General features: G+C 53.8%; 1 protein-coding gene across 5 annotated transcripts in view; it reads right to left on the bottom strand.

Moving 5' to 3' along the window:
- Positions 1-24,858, bottom strand: part of GTF3C1 (general transcription factor IIIC subunit 1) — a 75,131-nt gene that overhangs the window by 13,436 nt on the left and 36,837 nt on the right. For 3 of the 5 annotated variants that reach the window (XM_034670211.1, XM_034670212.1, XM_034670214.1), the window contains exons 12-27: positions 23,644-23,797; positions 21,114-21,217; positions 19,814-19,995; positions 18,210-18,488; positions 17,795-17,940; positions 16,992-17,089; positions 16,397-16,493; positions 16,107-16,284; positions 13,173-13,314; positions 12,691-12,826; positions 12,138-12,258; positions 11,855-12,043; positions 6,117-6,274; positions 4,284-4,426; positions 2,386-2,467; positions 1,606-1,718 (exon numbers count right to left, since the gene is read on the bottom strand). In XM_034670211.1, the coding sequence (XP_034526102.1) occupies positions 1,606-1,718; positions 2,386-2,467; positions 4,284-4,426; positions 6,117-6,274; positions 11,855-12,043; positions 12,138-12,258; positions 12,691-12,826; positions 13,173-13,314; positions 16,107-16,284; positions 16,397-16,493; positions 16,992-17,089; positions 17,795-17,940; positions 18,210-18,488; positions 19,814-19,995; positions 21,114-21,217; positions 23,644-23,797 (2,322 nt within the window). The remainder of the gene's footprint in view (positions 1-1,605; positions 1,719-2,385; positions 2,468-4,283; positions 4,427-6,116; positions 6,275-11,854; positions 12,044-12,137; positions 12,259-12,690; positions 12,827-13,172; positions 13,315-16,106; positions 16,285-16,396; positions 16,494-16,991; positions 17,090-17,794; positions 17,941-18,209; positions 18,489-19,813; positions 19,996-21,113; positions 21,218-23,643; positions 23,798-24,858) is intronic. The other 2 variants (XM_034670213.1, XM_002926592.4) reach the window with 1 other exon arrangement.

Raw genomic sequence — 24,858 nt, 5'->3', positions numbered from 1 at the left:
ATGAAAGTTCAAATGTGTACACACCAGTTACAATGAAAGAATACCACGTTCTGCTCATCAAATGAGCGTGTTGTTAAAACGAGGGTTGAGAAGATGAGGAATGTTCACTTTACTGACAATTATGAAACAACAAGGAAAGTGTTTACTGGCCGAGAGCCACTGTTAATTGTTAAGGGAAAGGGATCTAAAATCGTGGGCTCGTTATGATTAAAAACAAGCATAAGAAAGACGTCTGGAGGAAAATACCCAACAAAGACAGTAGTTGTATTAAGTAGCAGATTATTCCCCCATCTGTGTTTCTGAGCTTCAAGTAATGCTGCTTCCTTGTGTTCCTACTAAGCAAATAAATACAAGAGAAGTCTGATGCGCCAGCCGTCACGCTACACAGCCAGGCAAACAAATACAAGAAATCGCAAAACTTACTTTTAAAGAAACATGGCTGTGTATTTGTTAGACATTTCTTTGGTTTCTATGATCCTGAAGTCAAAATTCATCCTGGCAACAGTAAATTCTTGAAATTTAGTAATAAGAAAAAGCACCTTTTCAGAAAGGTGAGCTATTTGCAGTCCAAGTAGTTGGATCCATTTCCTTTTTTGCCTGGCCTGCCAGGGTGCTCAAGATCAAATTTAGTGTTAAAACTGTTACAGCTGGATGGGACTTCTTTCTTCCAGACAGTTCATGAACTCTCCTTTAAAATAATTTTTATTTTAACTGTATGTTTCTGTAACTAAAAGTTGCCCCCATAAATTTACTGAAAATAGGTGGGGTTATAAATTACATATAGGTAACAGGGTCATTTGAAGCACTTTTTAAGACTGAATATAAACCATGCCATTTGGGAATTCTGGGGAACAGTTTGTTGCAAAAACAAACACAAAACACAAAAGATAGTAACAGGTGTCAACTCTGCGAAGGACTACAGATCACTCCCTGGGCCTGCATACGTGGGCATGACATGAATTATTTGTTGGATGAATCAAAGAACAAGATCTCCAACTGAAGCGCAGGGGGCTAAACCACAGCCGTATTGTATGGTCCCCAAACAAACAGATCGATGACTGTCACCTCTACAGGAAGAGATTCAGAAATCCAGTGGCCAGAGGGACTGTCTCCATGAGGGTGGTTAAGAAGGGACTCACATTTGGATTAAGCAGTGGAAACAGGCCTGTTCACAAAACTCAAGATTTTAACATTTCACAGGTTCTGTGATCAAAGCCAAGTATGTTCCTGCAGGCGCCCAATGGGTGAGCCAGAAAGAGCTGGGACGCTGGAGTGAGACCCACCATGGAAGTTCAGATCCTGGCCCGGTGGCTCACAAGCACCGTGGCCTTGGGCGGGCTACTTCTAGCTTGGAGTTTCCTCACATGTCAAACGAGCAATCTTAGCAAAAGCATGCCAACCACTTGCGGAGGCCTGGATTAGGTCAGCAGCAGGGCCTCCCCATTTTTAAGTCCCCCATGAGAGGAGGCGAGGTGGTTCAGAGTCAAGGACACGGCAGGGTTAGCTGCGAGGCCTGGGAAGTGCTGACCAGGGAAGATGCCCGTGGCCTTGACGTTCCCTCTTGCCCCACAAGGATCACACAGAAACTTCCCCGAAAAACCTCACCTGGCAAACAGCTCCTGGAGTGTGTCTGGGATTTCAAGGTTAGGATTCTTTAGAGCCGAAGTGAACTTCTCTTTGAGCTTCTCCACAAATTCTTTAAACTCACTGGCACAAACCTTTTAAAGTGGGAGAATGAGACGTTAGGCCCTTTCTCTCCTGCAAGGGAGGTTTCGCTGATACATCAAGGAAAATCTTGTAACAAACTCCCATAGCAGTGACCTCCCAGAAACATGGACTGAAGAGCGTGGCCTCTTCCGCCCCCCTGCCTCCCCAGCCCGCTGAGCCCACCTGGGAAGATGACAGTCACTCACCACTCCGCCCAGGGATTTGGGGCAAGGAGCACGCTGCTGGCCCTCACTCCTACACTGCCAGCTCCCTCCCGAGCCCCAGATGGCAAGACCCACGTACGTCCCACACTGTCTCTGCAGCCTCCTGCCACTGCACACCTCCTCCCACAGAACTCAGAAAAACTCACGTCCTGTCCTGTCTGCCAGCTTTTCAGGGAATCTAGGTGTTTAGAATTTCTGAAGAGCTATTTTCTTAACGAAATAGGCCCAAGGCCCCGCAGAATTACAAAGCGGCGTGTTAAGTTCTGTCTCTAAGAACAGCCCCATCAAAGGAGGGCCAAGGCCCAAGAACGGACGAGCTGGTCTCCCCGATGCGCGGGAACAATGTCCGTATCTGCGAGGCCGGAAGAGGCACTCGGGACCCGGAGGACCAGAGAGGGACCTACACCTTCCTGCCTTCAGGGCAGGCCGAGCCCAATGACCACACAGGGCCTACCTTTGGGTCTTCATAGTCACATTTTCGATTCATGAACTCTCCAACAAGTGCCTTATCCTGGTACACCTCAGCGAGGCAAACCCTGCAGGAAGAGAGGACAGATGTGAGGTCATGATGAGGTCATGATGTCTTTGTTCTGAACCATCGGGAAGACTCCTAACTCGTTCGGCCTTGGCTAACCACAGGGTGTGATTTATTTATACACCTGCTGAGTGATTACAGCTCTTAACAAGGAAGGATTTGGGGTCAGGAAACCCTGATTCAAGTCAGGCCTGCTGGTGCTCACGCTTCACACCTTTGGCTTCTCTGAGCTTCCACTCACCACACGTAAACTGAGAATAGTGACCCCCGCCTGCCTGCCTGCCCTCATAGGCATCTGGCCAGGACCAAACGAGATGCCCGATGTGAAAGTGTACTGTAAATTTTAAACTATGATCCAGGCCCTGGTGTTCACTATTAATCAAAAGCACTAACTGTCCCCTGCAGACATCTTCGTCTCTGTGTGATGGAAGGAGAGCCTGGTTTGCCCAAAAAGAAATGGAAGGCAAGACAACAGATGTTTACAGGGTTTCTAGGAGCCGGGCACTTGCACCTTCGTAAGGAATCTGCAAGGTAGAGACCGTCATTGCATTCTAGAGCTCGGTGAGGTTCAGCGGACCCCGAGGTCACATGTCCGCTGAGGGCTAGGGCAGGTGGGCCAGGGGTGGCTATGACTGGTAGTACCGTCCTGCTCACAGATGAGGGAGCAGCCTCCAAGTGGATACACATCTGTGCCAAGCCCTGCAGCTCCAGGCCACAGCCCCCTCGTGCTCCTGTCCCCCGGCTACTGCTGCAGGACACGAGGAAGAGCATCGGAAAGGGGCCAGGAAGCCCAAGTTCCAGCACTCATTCCCCTGCTAACGCACTGTCACCCTGGCCAACCTGCATTCTCTCTCTGGGCATTTCCACTCTGAAAGAAGAGGAGTTTGGAGCAGGTGACCAGAGCCCTTTTAGATAGAAAAGTCTAAGATTCTGTGTATGGGGGCCAGCGGCTCCCTGCAAGAAGGCCCCTTGCTATGTCTAAGCCACTGGCCCCTGTAGACATCTGGAGACGTGTCTGGCTGCCACGGCTGGGGGCGGGGCGCTAGTGGCATCTAGTAGGCAGAGGCCAGGGCTGCCGCTAAACAGCCCACAATGCACAGGACAGCCCCATCACAAAGAACTGTCTGGTCCCAAAGGTCAATAGTGCTGAGGCTGAGAAACCCCAGCTAGAGAAGTTTTCTCCACAACCCAGGACTGGGCGGTTCTTCTCTACAACCTGGCTGACGGCAGGCAGCCCGAGGCTCAGAATCCAGCCAGAGCCAAGCTCTCCTACTGACCCCACAGCACGAACAACTAGCTGGTGGAAGTGGTCCTTCCCAACCCTGCCATGTGTCCCCTTCTGGCCCCCCTCTCATGCTGGCAGCAACACCTGGGCCCCTCTGCGCCCCACTCAGATGCTCTCTGGCCCTCCCCACTCAAGCCTGTGCCTGTGGAGGGGGCTGTTGGGAGGCTGACAGGGCAGGCGATGGCGCTGTGCCCTGGCTGGGGGAGAAAGAGGTGGGCACAGAGGCTCTGGCCTCACCACACGCTGCTGCGGGGATATACTCAGTAAGCCACCTAGCCTGGATGGCCCGTTTCTTCCTGGGTAGCAAAGGAGAATGGCACCTACTTCCCAAGGCTCCACGTAACACCGGAAATGTGGAAGGGCCCGGAAGCAGGCCCGGGACAGGCTACTGGTGAGCTAGCAGACAACTCACTGCTCTCTCTGGATTTTACGGTGGACTCTTAAGCAACCGAGATGAAAGGAGAGTAAAGAATGAACTAGAAGCACGGGAGTAACCTTGGCCTGAAGTTATGAGAGTTCAAATGAGGCTTACTTATAGTTCAGATAGGCTTGTGGGTTTTTGACGATGTAGCGAGCTCTTCGTCCAACCGAGTGAGACGTTTTATCCAGAGACTCTTCAAAGGTCGCGTGCAAAATGTCCCGCACAACCTGCCAGGGGACGAATGGGCCCTTCACCTGGAGCAAACACAAGCCAAGACGGAAAGTCAGTATCCTCAGAGCCCACATTCCAGGTCCTTAACATAAAGGAGGGGGGAGGGTATGTTCTGTGGCGCCCCTTTCCACAGCAGATACCCCCAACTACCCCATTTATGGAGCCCCGACTCTGTGCCTGGCACAGCGAGGTGCTGGGCGATGAATGAGCCAAATGCTCAGCGTCCAGTGGGAAGAGCGTCTTCCGGCAAGTACCAGGTGCTCAGAGGGTGGCGGGTCACACGGGCTGGAGGAGCAATACGTTGGGGAAGGTTAGGAGTACATCATTGTATTCAGTCAGACGGTTTTCAAGGTTTAAGTTCACGTTATCTGTGCTTGGAAACGTTCTGCGCACTGGATGAGCTTTCATTAGAGACCCAGGAGAACACCTCGGCCAAAGCATGCAGGAAGGCAGAGCCCAGATAGGGAAGGGCGCTCGATGACAAGGTTATTCTCCGACAGCCTCCAGAATGATGCGGCCCAAGAATCTGGTGTCGATTTAAGGGTCCACTGGGCTCTGCTGGCCCCTCCGGCCGCGCGGAGGGTGGGCGGCGGGAGGCACCTCCCTCCCGTCAGCGTTGCGATGAAAAGCCACAGCAGAGGCGAGGAACAGGCATTAAGAGAGCGACAGGGCATGTCTAGCTTGCTCCTGGGAGAAGGGACCCAACAAGCCTGCAGGCAGAGGGCAGCCAGGGCTGCTTCTCCTGCAGCCGACCTAGCTGGGGCTGCAGTAGACGCTGGCAGAACTCCTTCTCCGGTGGCTTCGGGGGCCCAGCCTGACCGGACGTCTGACTACCTAGACTGCTCTCCCCAGGCCTTGCTGCAAGCTCATCCCAACAGAGCAAAGTGGTGGGAACAGACAGCCCAGGAGTCAGCGAGGCTGCTCTGGGGAATGGTGAGGAGGTGACGTCGGCCTCAGGCTGCGGGGCCTTTTTGGAGGTGGAGACATCAGAGGAAAGAGGAAGAGTCTGCTAGCCGGGAAGCAAGTTCCTCCCCAGCCGCTGGGGTTCAGGGACATGGGCCGGGAGGACACGTGAGTGTGGGGGACTGTGGCACAGGAGGTGTGGCGCCAGGCTGAGGCCGCCATCCCTGTTCCACACCGACGCAGTGCAGTGACCGAGCGAGCACCGTGCCGTAGGCACCATGCTGGGGGCTGTAGCTACGAAAACAAATGAGAAGTCTCCCTGCCTTGTGAGGCACAGCCGTGCCAACGGGCCAAGAAGCGCCAGAAGCAAAAGAAACAGCATGAAAAGTCTACGTCCAAGGGACACGGCGAGAACACGGTAATTACTTTCAACGGGCAGGATCCCCGAAGCCTTTCCAGAGATGATAAGCAGTTAGGAGAGATAAGGAGGGGAGTTTTTCAGACCGATGAGGGCGGGAGAAGGGGAGCAGAAAGTGTCCGACTCCTGGTGGAGAGACAGAGAACAACCCTGGGCCGGTTAGCCTGCAGGTCAGCAAAGATTTGCGTGTGTCGGCCCAAGGCTGGAAAGAAATGTGCAAGAATGGGCGTATGCATTTGTAGGACTCTGGGCAACGTTTTCCCTGGTGGCCAAGCAGAACGGATGAGAGGAGTGTCCCGGCGGCCACGCAGGGAAGAGCGTGCCCCACGCGAGGGAGAGCCACGCAGCAGGCTGCAGGCTGGGGGGGAGCAGGGGCCCAGGGGGCTGAATACCTTGGTGTTGAGGACGTTGCTGGCGATCCGGCAGAGCACGAGCAGCCCGTCCTCCTGTATGGACCAGGTGACGCGCAGCCGGGTCATCCTCCGCAGGGCGCTCTGGTCCGCCTCGTCGTGGTAGCGCAGGCTCCGGCTTTTCTCTTGGGGGGACTCTTCTGAGAATATCAGGGGGAGAAGAGAGGGAGCCTCTAACAACTGGTTTGGAGCTGTCCCTCTGGAGACGGGAAGGGTCCCTGCTCAGCTAGCGAGATCTGACCACGGTACCGGTTCTCAGAATCACACTGCGTCGGGAGCCAGATAAACTAACCACAGAAGACTCGGGCCTGGATATATATAGACTTATATATACAAATATATATATATATATATATTTTTTTTTTTTTTTTCCTTTTACCCCTTTCATCTTTTTGGTCCAATGTCATGGTGACAGGCTAGGCAGCCTGAATGCGGCCTCCTGTTAGTATCTGCCCATCTCCATTCTTCCCACTGTGTGCTCGGCGCTTTGAAGGCATACGGAGCACGCTCAGGGCCCGCACCACTCTCCAGCGCGGTGACCTCAGAGATGTGTGCACTCTGGGGCACCGTGGGGACAGCAAGGCGCTTCCTACAGGGCTGCCCTGAGGACTGAACCAGACTGGGTACAAGACACCCAGTGCGGTGCCAGTCGCCAACGTTATGGAGTATTTACTGCGTGCTCAGCACCGGTTTAAGTGTTTTATGTAGAACGACTCATATTTAAACCACTACTTTGAGGAGCGCCTGGATGGCACAGTCGGCTGTGCGTCTGACTCTTGGTTTTCGCTCAGGTCATGATCTGGGGGTTGTGGGATCAAGCCCCTCATTGGGATCCACGTTTAGCGTGGACTCTGCTTGTGATTCTCTCCCTTTTCTCCCTCTCTGTCCCTCTCGCCCCCTCGAATGTGCTCTCTCACTCGCTCACCCTCAAATGAATAACAGAATCTTAAAAAAAAAAAATACTCCTTTGCACCAACCCTATAAGGAGGCCGTTATAAACCCATTTTGTCACTGAGGACTCTGAAACACAGTGAGGTACAGCAGTTTGCCCAAAGTCACACAGCCCAGTCAGTAGCAGACATAGGATCTGAACCAGGAGCTCTTACCCACTAGGTTTTTTCAACATCTCCTCCCCTCGGGGAGATACTCATGGCAGTTTCACGAGGTAAACACCATATGCTACTGCCAATTCCCAGAGACTGTTTGTTTAAGAAGTTTTTCCAAATTAAGGCAGAAGGAAAGTAGGGCGAGAACATTTGGGATTCCAAGGGACACCACCACTGTGTTTCGCCTTGTGATGAATTCAGGTCTTTGTGAGCCAAATTGATCTCACGCATATCTGGATAGGCCGCGCTGAGGGGGGCCTTTCCAACGGACACAAGGCTACTTGTGATAAACACCAGCCAAAGAAACCACCGAAAACAAGTTCCCGTTTAAACATTCTGTTCTCGTCTGAAAGCGCTGCAGCTACCAGATCGTTGTTACAACACCCAGACCACTTAGAGGACGTAAAAGTGGTCGAAGAGACACACCTGTCTCCTCACCGTCCTCCTGCCGTCCTGCACTACAAAGTCTTGCCCAGGTGAAGCGTCCAAAATGGCAGTGTAAGACACACCTGAGGGGTTCCTGAGATCGGAAGATTCTGCAGGCCTGACTGACTCCCACCTTTCCTCTAATTTACAAACACAGCATGACTTTGGACTTCGGCCTGATTCACTTACTGCAGATATTAAAAGCCAAACCAAAAGAATAATAGGATTTGGGCTGTGATGAGGATTTCTGCTAGACTTTTCAGTTTTCTCAGCTGAGATGAAGTTAGAAAACTGGACCGAGGGGGGTTACTAAGGGCGAAGGCTCTGTACAACACAGAGACAGAGAGAGTGCATCAGGAGCTCGCAGATCTGCCAGCTCAACGTGGGGCATGAATCTGCAGCCACGCAGAGTGGGCCCACAGATGGTGGGAAAACAGAACCCCAAGTCTGAGGGCAGAGCTCACACTGGCCGCAGAGACATGACTGCCCGTCTCCAGGCCAGAATGTAAAGGCCTAGCAGAGGCAAGCAATCATCATGAAACCTTTTTTCTTTCTCTTGATCTTCCTCCCGGGGTCTCTCTTCAGCCGTTTCCGCTTCTGGCTCCTTCCACCCCTTACTCTCCGGTTCCTGTCCAGCGTGGGCTCTCGGTCCATCTCGAACTGCTCTTCCCGGTCGGCGCAGAGCTCAGCTCCCACTCTGGCTTCGCCCCAGATATTCAACCTGCCACTGCCTAGAAATCAGCACAGGATGTGACATCTCAGGATGAGCCCCGTGAAGGCCAGAAGCCAAACGGAACGTGCTGTAGTCATGTGGCCTCAGCTCACCCCACATCTGTGTCTGGAGGGAACTCCCCGCACACGTACCTCCGGCACCGAGTGGCAACGGGCGCTTGGACAGAAACGTCTGCAGCCTCACCGTGAGCCCGTTTTCGGAAGCAGTGTTCTCCTAAAAGGCAAGTGCATCACTGGAATCAAGCAGGGGCTTCCCTGAATCTCCAGGGGCCCAGAGCATCAAATGCACAGAGGTGTTCAGGTTTCTGCAAGAGGCCAGGGGCAGCTGGGCTGCTCTAGGGGCTGGGCTGCTTCTCTGCACTCCCTCATGTCCAACCTCTGTCTCATGGACTTTCTGTTCCTTCTTTAAGAAGGAATAGCTAGCTGTCCACGTCACAGAATCAGTTAAATGCACTGAAAAAACACAGGCCAGGCCAGGCCAGACTGACATACCTACCATACATATGGGAATCAATTCTTGGGCCTCTGGTCAACTCTGGTCTTACCAGTTCGGAACCAGCGAGCCGAGCAGGGCAAGGGCGAGGGGCATGGCTACGTAGCTCTGGCAGCTCCCGGGGTGGGGGGTGCCCGCCCCCCAGAAGCCCACCTTCTTGGCCTTGCTGATGATGTAGCTGGTCCAGATCCAGTTGCGCTTTAGGTGCCCGTAGAAACTGGAATCGAGCCCGGCGGCTCCCAGCCCATCCCCGGGGATTGAGCCTTCATCCACAACCTCACGGCTCCCCCTGAGAGGCGGGAAGTAAACAGAAAGAGAGCCCCTCTTGGGAACTGAAAAGAGAGCCTGTGACATGGGCGAGAGGGTATTTTTTTCTAACTTAACTTTTACCTTTTTTGGTAATACCCGACAGAAACAAAGCACCTGTCCAACCCCCAAGTATTGATGCAAAATTCCCAATTTTTAAATTTTGCCTTTTTTTTTTTTTTTTTTCAACAACGTGGCCCACGGCCATCGATTGGCACCTCTGCCTGGAGCACTCCTGGCCTGACACGTGAGGCCGGGCACGGAGGGGCTGGAGCCCTAACCCTAACCGTGGCCCTGCACTTGGGGACACGGAGTGGGGCGGGCACGCACGTGGTATACTCCATCATGGCACACTTGCGCTCCAGGTTGTGCTTGTCGATGGCGCTCTCCTGCTCCTTCTGCAGACTGCCCTCCTCATCAAGGCCCTGATCCTGGGTACTGCTCTTCCTGACACGCGGGTAGCGCACCACACCTAGGAAACGAAACACAAGCCCCCCTGACGACGGTGCGCTGCTGTGGCTTTGGTCGGCCACAACTCGTGGCCGCGGGGCAAGAGCAAGTCCCTTCCTGTGACTCTGCTCCCCGACCAGGGGATGGGCTCTGAAACCAGTGGAACCTCTTGGCACAAATGCATTATCATCGATGTCAGAGGGTTTGATACTAGTGGGTGAACCCAAGTGAAGGATTTGTACTCTGGCTGACCTCCGCTCAGCAGGGAAGGTAAGTCGGCAAGAGAACCCAACAGGGGTGGGGGATTAGGAGCAGAGGAGCCCCGAGGCTTCCTTCCTCGCGGGAAGCCTGTGGAGCTTCCGGGTGCCAGGACGGAGGGAGCAGTAAGCAAAAATGACGCACTTGGCAGTGGCTGTGGGGTCAGGATCAGCAGGGATCTGGACAGATAGAGCTCAGGGCGGTGTCAGTTTCCCTGGGCCCAGTGGGGGCCGGGAGGCAGCCAGATGTCTCCTGCGTGCCCGAGACGTGCATTAACATAGCTCAGAAATCACGCGCTGTTAATCCACAATAAAGAAAACCGTGGTTCTTGCAGGAAAATATAAACTACTACACTAAATTGTTGCTTGAGTCAGGCAAAGGAAGGTTATGGTGATTTGCAGGGTACCAACGACAGTCTTCTAACACGCTTGACGGCAGACCTGGGTCTGGGTCGGGGCGAAGGGCCAGTGGCAAGAGCCCATGCCCCACGCCTCTCAGCCAGTGTTTACACATGACATTGTGTTCAAGCTTGGCTTCGCCCACAAGGTGGTGGTGCTGGTGTTGCCAGCTTAGAAACGGAGAGGCAAACCTCAGAGAGGGCTTCAAGGGGGCCCAAGGTCATGCACTTGAATGGCCGGTTGAACCTAGGAGGACTTAAGGCCGTGCTTCTCCCACGTACCACTCAGCTGTGTGTTAGAAACGCAGACGTAGGTCGTCCCTGCATCTGCTGAATCCAAAGCTCTGGACGGGGCCCAGGAATCTGCATTTCAGCTGGCTCCCCAGGAGCTTCCAGTGCACACCCCTGCTCAGTGAGCCCCTGCTCTAAAGGATGCTCACATCCTACTATATGGTGCGTTTCCCTCAGTCCTCGGGACAGAACCTCCTCGAATGTTTGTTGAACGAAGGGACAATCGATGCCTGATTAATGGACTCTAAGCCTCCCCCATTTCTGCTCATGAACACTAAAAGGGATAGAAATTCACCAATTGTCAAGCCTCAACAACTCTGGTGCAAATAACATACTGGTTCACAAATTTTTATCTGGGTATAAAATGCAGGGGAATTAGGGTACTCTAAAAATCTGAAATGGTAAAAGCCTAGCTCACTGAATGCCAGAGACTCCATGAAACACACAGTTCTAAAATCTGTCTGGACCCATTACATTAAAGGNGATGAATTCAGGTCTTTGTGAGCCAAATTGATCTCACGCATATCTGGATAGGCCGCGCTGAGGGGGGCCTTTCCAACGGACACAAGGCTACTTGTGATAAACACCAGCCAAAGAAACCACCGAAAACAAGTTCCCGTTTAAACATTCTGTTCTCGTCTGAAAGCGCTGCAGCTACCAGATCGTTGTTACAACACCCAGACCACTTAGAGGACGTAAAAGTGGTCGAAGAGACACACCTGTCTCCTCACCGTCCTCCTGCCGTCCTGCACTACAAAGTCTTGCCCAGGTGAAGCGTCCAAAATGGCAGTGTAAGACACACCTGAGGGGTTCCTGAGATCGGAAGATTCTGCAGGCCTGACTGACTCCCACCTTTCCTCTAATTTACAAACACAGCATGACTTTGGACTTCGGCCTGATTCACTTACTGCAGATATTAAAAGCCAAACCAAAAGAATAATAGGATTTGGGCTGTGATGAGGATTTCTGCTAGACTTTTCAGTTTTCTCAGCTGAGATGAAGTTAGAAAACTGGACCGAGGGGGGTTACTAAGGGCGAAGGCTCTGTACAACACAGAGACAGAGAGAGTGCATCAGGAGCTCGCAGATCTGCCAGCTCAACGTGGGGCATGAATCTGCAGCCACGCAGAGTGGGCCCACAGATGGTGGGAAAACAGAACCCCAAGTCTGAGGGCAGAGCTCACACTGGCCGCAGAGACATGACTGCCCGTCTCCAGGCCAGAATGTAAAGGCCTAGCAGAGGCAAGCAATCATCATGAAACCTTTTTTCTTTCTCTTGATCTTCCTCCCGGGGTCTCTCTTCAGCCGTTTCCGCTTCTGGCTCCTTCCACCCCTTACTCTCCGGTTCCTGTCCAGCGTGGGCTCTCGGTCCATCTCGAACTGCTCTTCCCGGTCGGCGCAGAGCTCAGCTCCCACTCTGGCTTCGCCCCAGATATTCAACCTGCCACTGCCTAGAAATCAGCACAGGATGTGACATCTCAGGATGAGCCCCGTGAAGGCCAGAAGCCAAACGGAACGTGCTGTAGTCATGTGGCCTCAGCTCACCCCACATCTGTGTCTGGAGGGAACTCCCCGCACACGTACCTCCGGCACCGAGTGGCAACGGGCGCTTGGACAGAAACGTCTGCAGCCTCACCGTGAGCCCGTTTTCGGAAGCAGTGTTCTCCTAAAAGGCAAGTGCATCACTGGAATCAAGCAGGGGCTTCCCTGAATCTCCAGGGGCCCAGAGCATCAAATGCACAGAGGTGTTCAGGTTTCTGCAAGAGGCCAGGGGCAGCTGGGCTGCTCTAGGGGCTGGGCTGCTTCTCTGCACTCCCTCATGTCCAACCTCTGTCTCATGGACTTTCTGTTCCTTCTTTAAGAAGGAATAGCTAGCTGTCCACGTCACAGAATCAGTTAAATGCACTGAAAAAACACAGGCCAGGCCAGGCCAGACTGACATACCTACCATACATATGGGAATCAATTCTTGGGCCTCTGGTCAACTCTGGTCTTACCAGTTCGGAACCAGCGAGCCGAGCAGGGCAAGGGCGAGGGGCATGGCTACGTAGCTCTGGCAGCTCCCGGGGTGGGGGGTGCCCGCCCCCCAGAAGCCCACCTTCTTGGCCTTGCTGATGATGTAGCTGGTCCAGATCCAGTTGCGCTTTAGGTGCCCGTAGAAACTGGAATCGAGCCCGGCGGCTCCCAGCCCATCCCCGGGGATTGAGCCTTCATCCACAACCTCACGGCTCCCCCTGAGAGGCGGGAAGTAAACAGAAAGAGAGCCCCTCTTGGGAACTGAAAAGAGAGCCTGTGACATGGGCGAGAGGGTATTTTTTTCTAACTTAACTTTTACCTTTTTTGGTAATACCCGACAGAAACAAAGCACCTGTCCAACCCCCAAGTATTGATGCAAAATTCCCAATTTTTAAATTTTGCCTTTTTTTTTTTTTTTTTCAACAACGTGGCCCACGGCCATCGATTGGCACCTCTGCCTGGAGCACTCCTGGCCTGACACGTGAGGCCGGGCACGGAGGGGCTGGAGCCCTAACCCTAACCGTGGCCCTGCACTTGGGGACACGGAGTGGGGCGGGCACGCACGTGGTATACTCCATCATGGCACACTTGCGCTCCAGGTTGTGCTTGTCGATGGCGCTCTCCTGCTCCTTCTGCAGACTGCCCTCCTCATCAAGGCCCTGATCCTGGGTACTGCTCTTCCTGACACGCGGGTAGCGCACCACACCTAGGAAACGAAACACAAGCCCCCCTGACGACGGTGCGCTGCTGTGGCTTTGGTCGGCCACAACTCGTGGCCGCGGGGCAAGAGCAAGTCCCTTCCTGTGACTCTGCTCCCCGACCAGGGGATGGGCTCTGAAACCAGTGGAACCTCTTGGCACAAATGCATTATCATCGATGTCAGAGGGTTTGATACTAGTGGGTGAACCCAAGTGAAGGATTTGTACTCTGGCTGACCTCCGCTCAGCAGGGAAGGTAAGTCGGCAAGAGAACCCAACAGGGGTGGGGGATTAGGAGCAGAGGAGCCCCGAGGCTTCCTTCCTCGCGGGAAGCCTGTGGAGCTTCCGGGTGCCAGGACGGAGGGAGCAGTAAGCAAAAATGACGCACTTGGCAGTGGCTGTGGGGTCAGGATCAGCAGGGATCTGGACAGATAGAGCTCAGGGCGGTGTCAGTTTCCCTGGGCCCAGTGGGGGCCGGGAGGCAGCCAGATGTCTCCTGCGTGCCCGAGACGTGCATTAACATAGCTCAGAAATCACGCGCTGTTAATCCACAATAAAGAAAACCGTGGTTCTTGCAGGAAAATATAAACTACTACACTAAATTGTTGCTTGAGTCAGGCAAAGGAAGGTTATGGTGATTTGCAGGGTACCAACGACAGTCTTCTAACACGCTTGACGGCAGACCTGGGTCTGGGTCGGGGCGAAGGGCCAGTGGCAAGAGCCCATGCCCCACGCCTCTCAGCCAGTGTTTACACATGACATTGTGTTCAAGCTTGGCTTCGCCCACAAGGTGGTGGTGCTGGTGTTGCCAGCTTAGAAACGGAGAGGCAAACCTCAGAGAGGGCTTCAAGGGGGCCCAAGGTCATGCACTTGAATGGCCGGTTGAACCTAGGAGGACTTAAGGCCGTGCTTCTCCCACGTACCACTCAGCTGTGTGTTAGAAACGCAGACGTAGGTCGTCCCTGCATCTGCTGAATCCAAAGCTCTGGACGGGGCCCAGGAATCTGCATTTCAGCTGGCTCCCCAGGAGCTTCCAGTGCACACCCCTGCTCAGTGAGCCCCTGCTCTAAAGGATGCTCACATCCTACTATATGGTGCGTTTCCCTCAGTCCTCGGGACAGAACCTCCTCGAATGTTTGTTGAACGAAGGGACAATCGATGCCTGATTAATGGACTCTAAGCCTCCCCCATTTCTGCTCATGAACACTAAAAGGGATAGAAATTCACCAATTGTCAAGCCTCAACAACTCTGGTGCAAATAACATACTGGTTCACAAATTTTTATCTGGGTATAAAATGCAGGGGAATTAGGGTACTCTAAAAATCTGAAATGGTAAAAGCCTAGCTCACTGAATGCCAGAGACTCCATGAAACACACAGTTCTAAAATCTGTCTGGACCCATTACATTAAAGGTTCTAAATACAGGGGCTCATTACCCTGCCGGCACTAAACAATTCTACAAAATAAATGTGGGACTCCTGCTTTGCAAAAAGCAAGAGTGCAGTACTGATCTTCTGGCTCTGTGACAGGAGCAAGGGAAGAGGGCTCCTCTCCCAGGTGCAGACTGGACGTGACATCCCTTCCTCCTCGCAGAAGCGGCAAGAAGACACTGGATGGAATCTGGCTTAGAGGGCAGAGTGCTGATCTTTGGCCTCCACATACCCTCCATCTAGTCAATCAACATTTATGGGAATGTGTACCAGGCACTCTGAGACACCAGGGGATGGAAGCCAAATTTCCTGGGCCCAAGGAATCCCCAGAAGAAAATCAGAAGACAGCATAAAGGTGCTGGAGAGGCTTTCTCGAAGAGGCAATGCTTGACGCAGGCATGGCCACTGCCAGGTGGACACAGGGCAGGGGACATTTCAGGAACAGGAAGAAGATGCAAGCGAAGGTCTTACCCCAAACCCAACTCAACCGCCCCGCTGGCCAAATCTGCTTAGTTCTTCCTCCAAAATATCTTCCCCACCAAAGATCAAACAAAACAGAACCAAAAAACAGAGAAACCACCAAAACTCCCCCCAAAACCAAAAACCAAAAAACCCCAAAACAAGCTGCCCCCCTTCTTCACGGTCACCAGAAGACAGCTCTCTCGGATAAGAGTCAGAGCCCTGCTTCTGCTCTTGGCCCCTCAGTCCATTCCCCACCCAGCAGGCAGGGCGAACTTCTCCCCACTCTTAGGAGAAAGCCTGTACCAAGTCCTGCAAGGCCCCCAGCGTCTGACTCTCCCCCCACTGCTTCTCCAATGGCAGCTGCCACTCTCCCCCCAACACATCAGCCTCTTCTGTTTCTCCAACAACACACTTGCTGTGCCCGTGCCCGTGGGGCTCTTCCCCAGCTCTGGGCTCGGCCTCAGCCTTTAGAGCTCCACTCAAACGCCCCCCTTCAGAAAGGCTGCTCCTGACCATCCCAGCAGAACGCCCTCCACGCACGGCCCTGTATACTTCCTCCACAGCACGGAACTCACTCTGGATCTGGAGCGACGGCAGGGACAGGTGTGTCCTTGCTCACGGGCAGACCCAGGAGATGACAAACACAAGGTGTTCGACAAACACCTACCGAATGTGCGAGTGAATACAGACCAAGCAGGGTGGCCTGGGTGAAATGGGTGTAGGGGTCTGACAGCCCCCCATTCAAAGCCCACCGCCCTCCTTTCTAAGGGAGCCTCAAGGACAGACTCTCTAGGTCTCTGGCGAGCAGTCTGAAAACAGCAGCCATGTCTACCGTCTTCTTGCCCGAAACCCCCGTGATCGCACAGAAGGCAGGGGAGCGGAGGGATCCCGCCCAGACAGACGGTACCTAAAGGGGTGTTGAGACAGACGCACTGCAGATCAAACCAGTAGTTTTCCACATCCTGCATGGAGTTCAGGACGTACAGACGCCTTTCGAAGGACCGGCTGCTGCGGGCCAGGTTGTAATGCGGGTCACAGATGGTGGTGTCAACGATGACCGCGTTCTTCTTCAAGAAAATAAAGACCTAGAGACACGTGGATAGGGCAAAGAAAGAACCTCAGAACCACCGTCAGGTCAGCTGTCTGGAAACTGCTCAGCCATCAGGACCCCACTCGTTCGGGCGTAAGAGACGCTACCTGGTCTTTATCCTGAAACTTCTCCGTGGGGCCGAACTGCAGCAGACCCATGTGGCACAGCCTCTGGAGGTTCTCCACCACAGAAAAAATGTAACGCCTGGAAAACAGAGGGGAGGGGCGGGTTCTAGTCACCGCACACTCAGCTGTGGTCAGCGGGTCTGCGTCTGGGCTGAGGGTGTGACTCGCTCGTGGCTCCCCCTTCTACTTCGTGGGACCTGGAGGACTGGCCTTGGGATCCTGCCCCTTAATCACACCCAGCCAGGGCAATGGAGCACTGAACCCACAACGGGCCTTGGTTTCGGAAGTATAAGCAGCAAAAGGGAAAAACCACCCCAATACTTGCAGTCTTCATCAGCAGCCTTTACTTGTAAAAGAACCTTGAAATTCAATAATAAAATTGATCAGCCTACACCTCATTTGCCCCTGTGCTTTATCCACAAGGCTCACAGGGCTGCCGAATTAACGAGAACCTCGTGTCTTCGCGACCTGGCAGGCAGAACTCTTTCTTCTTCCTGGTGAGTGACCATTCAGAGCCCTCACTTCATGGAGCCTTCCGGGACCCTTGGCCGGTCCATGTCCGTTCGAGGGACCTCACCTCTTGTACAGCAGCTGCTGCCGGACGGCTCTGGGCAGAAAGCGGATCAGTGTGTGTTTCTTCAGAGGGTCGTTCAGAAACTCCTCAAGGTCGTCTACCTAAGAGGTCATTTTCAGGATCAGCTCCCCCTCAGGGCCAGGGTCAATTGCAAGAATCATGAAACACACGCACCACTCCTTTCTGGGCAGCAGTCTCTCCGAACCCATCTTCTCCTTTTTTTCTATCTACCAAATGTCTAAAAACATACTTCATTCTTACAACATAATTGCCTTTCAATCTAGCTGATTGATCTAACTGTAAGAACAAGTCTTTGAAGTATTTCCCTTGACCCACTAGGCAACCATCCATCTATCCAATCATTCATCTACCTCTATCCACCCATCCTGTCCTCTTCCCTCCCTATCTACCTACCCATCCAATCATCCATCCTTCCTTCCATCCACCCACCCATCCATCTCTCTCCATCATTTCCAACTCTTCCTTCCTTCCTTCTTTCCACCCACCCATACACCCAACCATCTACCCTTCCTTCCTTCCTTTTCCTCACTCCTTTCCCATCCATCCATCCACCATCCATCCATCGATCCATCAATCCATCGATCCATCCATCCATCCATCCATCCATCCATCCATCCACCCATCCATCCAATCTATCTATCCTTCCATCTTTCCCTCCCTCCATCCATCCATACATCCAGACAACTGCAAGTCTGGAAGTACTTTGCCTTGACTGGGTGAATGTAGGTTCTCTGGCCTAGAGCTGAGGGACGAGCCCCCACAACAGCCCCGGGAGTCATCTGTACCTTGTAACTGACTTGTACAATCTGAACAAAGATGGAGAGGGGCAGGCAGAGGAGAATGTCACTGACGAGAGCCCAGCCAAAGCCAAAGTCCTTGTGGACTGGGATGGGAGGGACGTAGCGTCTCCATGAGGCTTCGTCCACATACACTAGAAGAGAATCAGAGTTGGTGTCGCAGGCAGGGTCCCAGTCACGATGGTGACGTGACATCATCCCAGCAGGTCCTGATTCCCCCTCACCACAAACTCGGGCAAAACCCTACATTGTCAGGCAGGAGGCCCACGGGTTCAGGAAGTCAGGATTATGACTCTATTTTGATCAGGGCACCGTGGGGATTCAGCCAGTTCAGATGATAAGGAGGAAGCACCATGACTCCCTCTGGATGCTACTTGGTGTGCCCGCCTTGGGAGCTCCTCACCTTTCTCCGTGGGGAGCTCCACTTCGGTCTCCAGGAATATTCCATCGTGGCTGTCCTTGGCTGGGGCGTTAGAGGAGGCCTCCAGGCCACTTCTGGAGGAGGGCGGGACTCCCATCCTGCCTGGGTCCTGCCTTATCACTCTTCTTGTAGTGCCGAGGCTTGGCCTGTCCTCCAGGTAGCTGGTGGGGTGCCCGTAGATTAGGTACCACAGAAACATGTGTATTGCCCGCAGACGAGGCATTTTGGGCAGAAACCCCAGAGAGCGGCCAAGTCCTGGAACTGAGGCAAGAGAGCGGTGAGGGCAATGCTTGAGAACTCCAAGATTCACTTCAGATCAATTCGCTCAAAAACCACTGAGTGCCACTATGTCCACATGCCAGGGAGACAGCAAATGTCTTTACTCTCATGGAACTTACTTTCCAGGGCATAGGGCACAAATAACAAGATACTTAGAATCATGTATCAGAAAACAAAGTGAGGAAGGGGAGGAGGGCTGTAATTCCACAAGCGAAGTCCTCAAGGTGGCGGGGGTACACAGGCACCTGGGGACATGCACCCCGGGACAAACACGAGGTGCCAGAGATGCGCGTGCGCCCGGCATGTTCGGTGGAAGGCCAGGAGGCCGCAGTGATGGGGTGCAGCAAGGGAGGAGGGTGCAGCAGGTAAGCCAGAGTGTGACGGAGAAGAGCCCCCCTGTGCAAAATATCCCCGAATCTAGGCTCTTTGAAAGCATCCTGTTTCTTTGTTGACACAAAGTATTCCTTGCTTTCCCCAGGGAGAGAAGACAGGTGAGGGAGTGGGGAGCCATAGGAGCAGGGGAGCAAGGGCGCTGGCCAAGAGCCCCTCCTCCACCACCACGCCCACTGGAGGAACACCTCATCATCTTCTGACTGCGCAAGCTCGGGCTCCGCTCAGCTGCACCTGCTCCTGCCCGGGGCCCTCCCTCAGGCTGCACTTCCTAAGCACGAAGAGTGAAGGCAGGCCACGCTGCTGTGACTGGGGGTGCAGAGAGGGAGGTCACACAAATGGCCTCTTCTGCGCCCTGCCCAGTCACCTCTGCCCTCCCCCGCTACCATGCATGCTTATGACCAGGAGAGGAGTGAAGCCTGTTGGCCATTGGCACGTGCCCCGCATGCGTTCACGTTGGAGGCGCCTGGTGGGGGCTCAGGGCGGAGGCAATCCCGTCAGAGAACAGACTGGGAAAATCATACGAACGTTCAAACTCCACAGTGACTATAAGTACCAGAAGGGTTATGAGATCAGGAGAGACACAGGTTTTCGGTGGCTTAGAGAATGTTGCAGCCCAAGCATACTGAGCAGAAGAAATTCATCTCTGTGACTATGTTGGGATCTAGCATGGTTTCCTCTGAGCCTCCTGACAGCCTTTTGAGGTATGCTGGGCAAAAACCATGCCCACTGTGCAGATGGGGAAACTGAGGCTCACAAAGGTCATGGGACCAGCCCCACATGACCCAGCCAGAGATCAGACCTGCTTCTTCGGACTGCAGCCCAGAGCTAGAACGCAGAATGGCAAGTGACTCAAACATCATCATGCAGACAACCAATGACACAATCCAGACACTGACGGGGAAATGCTTTTTTACCTATAACAGGGTTATAATTTTTCAGCTGGGTGATGCCCATTTTCTCATCGGTTTTCTTCACCCGTACGCTTTCTGGTTTCGAGGAAGCATTCAGCTGAGAGTCTCCTGATCCGCTTGGACCCTCTTTTCCTTGACTTTCTTCTTCAACTTCTTGAGGCACTGGAGGCTGGGGCACTTTAACCCTGCAGTTCAAATGCAAAAGCGTGTTGGGAGAACACGAACTGGGAGGAAGGACAGGGTCTGCCCTCAGCAATCACATGAAGCCACTTGGCCCTGGAGTTACAACCTCACCTGCTTGTCGGAACCAAGCAGATGATGTGAATGGTGTGTGAGGTCACTAGACATTTGGGGGTGACAGGGGCTGTGGTGACCTGCAGAGGGCACCCCATCTACAGGGCAGCTGCTGTAAGAAGGCAGCCCAATGTGCTGGGTCCTATGACACTTTCTGAAATGCCAGAGATCTGGGGCACCTGGGTGGCCAAGTGTCCAACTCGTGACTTCAGCTCAGGTCATGATCTCAGAGTCGTGAGATGGAGCCCCACGTCACTGGAGATTCTCGCTCTCCTTATCCCTCTACCCCCTACACCTGCTCACTCTCTCTCTAAAAATAAATAAATAAATCTTAAAAAAAAAAAAGTGCCAGAGATCAGGAATGGATGTGAAATCCATCAGCAACTGGTTCGAAGTACATAAGCCAAGGTCTGCAATCCACATGGAGCCCTGTGCCCGCCCATTGGTCAACTCCAGTTTAAACCCAGCTAAGAATTTTCTCCCACCCGAGTGTTCTCAGTCCATGAGATGGATGTTACGAACAAAATTAGAGAAAGCCTCAGAAAGGCAACTAGACTCATTCTGAGCCATTAGGAGACTGAGTGAGCTTCACACTTCACAGGGCCCATGATTTGGGGCGCTCTGTCGACACCACTGGGCAGAGTAGCATGAAGAACATTAGGACTTTTTTTCCCCTTAAAAATCCAGAATTTGGGGCGCCTGGGTGGCTTAGTCAGTGAAGCGTCTGCCTTTGGCTCAGGTCATGATCCCGGCGTCCTGGGATTGAGTCCTGAATCAAGCTCCCTGCTCAGTGGGGAGCCTGATTCTCCCTCTCCCTCTGCTGCTCCTCCAGCTTGTGCTTGGTCTATCTCTCAAATAAATAAAATCTTAAAAAAAAAATCCAGAAATTGCTCCTAAAGCAGTGAATGCACTGATCTTGCGTGAGTATAGATAAAGGGTGCGTGTGCAAACTGCTGAGGGTGGGGACACACAGAGCCAGGCGGCTTCCCCGTGGGGTGCCACCACTTGCCTGTTTGCTGTGCTGGAATTGGAGATCCGGAAGCGGACCTGCTCGATGGCGCTTCTCACCAGCGGGTCATTCTGGTCCATGGACGGGTGCACGACCAGATCCACCTGCAGAGCGAGAGGCCGGAGTGTCCCAGAAGGCGGGGGAGGGGCTGAAGGAGACCTAGTTCTACATCTGGCTTCCTGAATGGTGGGTGCCACCCTGCCCACTCCTGTCTTCATTAACATTTCCAAGAGACATCTGAGACCGAAGCAAAAGGTGTTGCTCAACGATTTGCCATTACAATTTCTGGCATCAAAATCCCTGGAGTGAGCGAGCCAGCAAGCTCTGCCGTCAGAAACGAGCTGCTCGTCTCAGGTGAGGAATGTGTGCCCTGGAAACAGTGGCGTGCCCTGCAGACCCCTGGCTGGGCTGTCCCGGCCCCCGGCCCCGGGCCTCCGCCGCCACCCGGTGGCCCGCTCTTGACGCCCCACTGTAGCTATCGGAGAGTTCCCACAGTTGCTCGTGAGTCCTGAGGGCTTCCATCTGGAAAAGGCAAGCAGCTTTGATCAAGCTCCCTTGCTGACAGTGCCATCGTGGGGCTCCTGCCAGGTGCGCGTCTAAGCCAACTGGCAGAGTGTTCCGAGCTGCTTGTTATTCTAGCTCTTCCAAGGTCCTGAAGCAGAGCAGTTAGGGTGGCCACCATGTTGTGCACGTTATCTGGGGTGACAAAGGGAAACCGCTTGGTGGAGGTGAGCAGAGGCGTGCAAGGGTGGTGGCTAGGCCATAGATGGCAGGCCTCACAGTCACGGCCCCTGGAGAGCCAGGCTTGTCTTCCGTCTCTGCCGCTGCCAGGACAGAGCGAGGTAAGGTTTTCTAAACGGGTGACTCTGGCCAGCAGGCCTCACGCCGAGAATGGCCCAAGGAGCGAGGTGGATCACCGGGAATGGGCAGTACCACCCGGATGGGGACTAGCTTCTCATCTGTGAAATGGGGACCCTTCCCTGATGCCCTGCCAACTTTCTGGGGATTTTGTGAGGCTCCAATGAGATGCAGTTAGGCAACACCTTGGAGCACTTGAAAGCACTGCCATTTCCCCACTGTTCACAGCTGAATGGCCACTGCCCGAAGGCCCAGTGGGCAGGGCACGACACAGGAGCAAAGGCCAAAGCAGATGCTGCCCCCTGGCAGCTCCAGTCAACGCACCTTCAGGGGATCAGCACGTGCTCTGCACACTGGACCCAGCACCGGTGAGCTCCTTAAGCTCATTCTGGAGGCCGATCACAGTACTGCCGCCCTCCCCAGTTGGACACACGGGCTCCTAGGGCAGCAGTGTCAGTGGTGCCGTGTGGCAGGAGGCCCGGTACTGGCGCCTTCATGTCTGAGGTCGTGGGATCCTTGGTGCTTATGCGTGGCCATCTGTCTCCCCCCGCCACCGTCGCCCGCCCCATACCGCTTGGTGGACACTAGGCCAAATAGGAGCTGGACACACAGCGGATCCCAGGGCTACTCCTAGACTGGAGGAGAGTTTCTTGCGGTCATCCCTGTTCTGAGAAGGCTGCCTGCCCCCCTAAGAAATAGCTGCTCTGTGAAGATGAACAGGAATCCAAGGGGCTCTGCCGAGGAATGGGGGCTTTTGTCCTTCGATGAGAGAGGTCAGCACAAGGACCCCCTGCCTGCTCCAGAGGAGGAGGGGCAGGCTGGCGGTGGGGTAGGGGGGAGACAGGAGAAGGGCAAGGTCAAGGGGACTCAACAGCAGATAGAAAAACTCATGAGAGCCGCCAAGCTAGAAGGGCAGAAGCGGTGTAAGTAATTTCTCACGCTGCTCTGTGTTTTTCAAACTTCAACAGTCTCCAAATAAGATAAAGTAAAAAAAAGCAGAAATGACCTTGCCAGCTTATTAAGGAAAAAACCACATCAAAGCACAGCTTTCTTAAGGCAGAGATCGACAACGCAGACGGAAAAGAAGGGTCAATTACAAGTGCCTGTCCCTGCAGCCCCTTCCTGCTGGTCCCCGGGCCCGGTGGGGCTCTCTCCAGTGACTCCGACCCTGAAAACTGCAGGCCTCAGAGCACACGCAGAGCTGCTGAGCTCCAGCTGCTAAGGGAATGGCCCCCAACCTTACATTTTACAGAAACAGATAAACTGAAGACCGAAGAGCCACGCGCGCCCTCAGATAATGCCCAAAGCGCGTGCTGAGTCACCACCATCACTTCCTCGGGGACATTTCCTCGCGTCTCCATGGAAACTGATCTTGGTGCCCTAGTCTACACCTTCCATCTGCTGAATGTGGCTGAATCTGTGCCAGTGCTGCTCTGCTGAACTCTGAGGTGTCCTACTGGCCTTCCTGTCACTTAGAGTGGGCCTGGGCGCCGCCCCAGCCTCTGCAGAAAGCCGGCGCGGCCCCTGCTCCCCAGATGAGGAGGCCTGATGGGAAATGGAGTTACTGGCTGCGAAGGAACAAGTGAAATCGGAAGAGGACAAGAGGAGCCCAACAAGAAAACCTCCGGCAGCGTGAGGCTGGCGCGGCGGGCGGCGGGGGAGCCAAGCGTACCTTCTTCTTGATGCCATCCTGGATAACCGTAGTCCGGTACAGTCTCAGGAGACCCTCCTCAGACAGGTTGCGCACCAAGCGGACGATGGACTTCTTACAGCACTTGGTAGACACGCCTTCTTGCTTCTCCTGATCCATGATCATTTTCTGAATCCTGGGGTGTCACAAAATACAAAGTTAATATTCCCAATACTCTCACCGTGGATGGCTTTTTCAACCCAGGCTGAGAGCTGCCAAGCTGCATCCAGTGGAAACCGGGGGAGAGTTAGGAGAGGGGGGCTTGCCATTGAAAGGATGACTTCTGGAGACTTCTCTCTTAGCGATAAATGAGGTAGCTAAAGACAGGCTGCCACTCCCAGCAGCTTCACACTCTGCTCCCTTCCCCGGGAACTAACGGGAGTGTGATTCCTGATGACGACAGTGGGGATGCTGAGTGCCAGGATGGGGATCTGTCTTCACCCCGTCTCTGTGCGAATTTAACTCCCAGACACAGGATGGTCCAGTGTTCTGCTGTCGACACTCAGGTCGGCAGCTCTTTCTGATTCCTCCCCTCGTGCATCTGTCTAGATCTTACCGAGTCACCGCAGTGATGTTTCCAGATCACGGATCATGGAATGGCAGGGCCCGCAGGACAACAGGAATGCCCAGCCAAACCCCTCATGGCACAGACGAGGGGACGGAAGCAGCGCTGTCTGCATGCGGTCTCTCCAGCCCCCAGTTAGTGAACTAGGATGCGGCTGCTGGACCAAGGGCAAGGCTCATTCTAATGGAGTGGCTCTGACGCTGAGTGGCTCGGAAGCCCGAAGATGCCGCCCAGGAGCGGGTGGTGATGGTGGGCTGGAAGGACCCCACCCAAGTGCGGACCCTCTACGTGCAGAGAGCCACCCCAGACACACAAGTTCCACCTGCACGTCTTGTTTTTGCTCTCGTATCAGACAACGGCTCCCTGCAGAACTAGGAACAGTTTATAAGCTGATGCTCTTATCTGCCTAAGCTTCTTTTTTTTTTTTAAAGATTTTATTTTTATTTTTTTGAAGAGAAAGAGACAGCCAGCGAGAGAGGGAACACAAGCAGGGGGAGTGGGAGAGGAAGAAGCAGGCTCATAGTGGAGGAGCCTGATGTGGGGCTCGATCCCACAACACCGGGATCACGCCCTGAGCCGAAGGCAGACGCTCAACGACTGTGCCACCCAGGCGCCCCTTATCTGCCTAAGCT

The sequence above is a fragment of the Ailuropoda melanoleuca genome, chromosome 10 (genome assembly GCF_002007445.2).
Source record: "Ailuropoda melanoleuca isolate Jingjing chromosome 10, ASM200744v2, whole genome shotgun sequence".
Lineage (NCBI taxonomy): Eukaryota > Metazoa > Chordata > Mammalia > Carnivora > Ursidae > Ailuropoda > Ailuropoda melanoleuca.
Note: the sequence above shows the minus strand (reverse complement) of the source record. Positions and strands in the feature narration are given on the sequence as shown.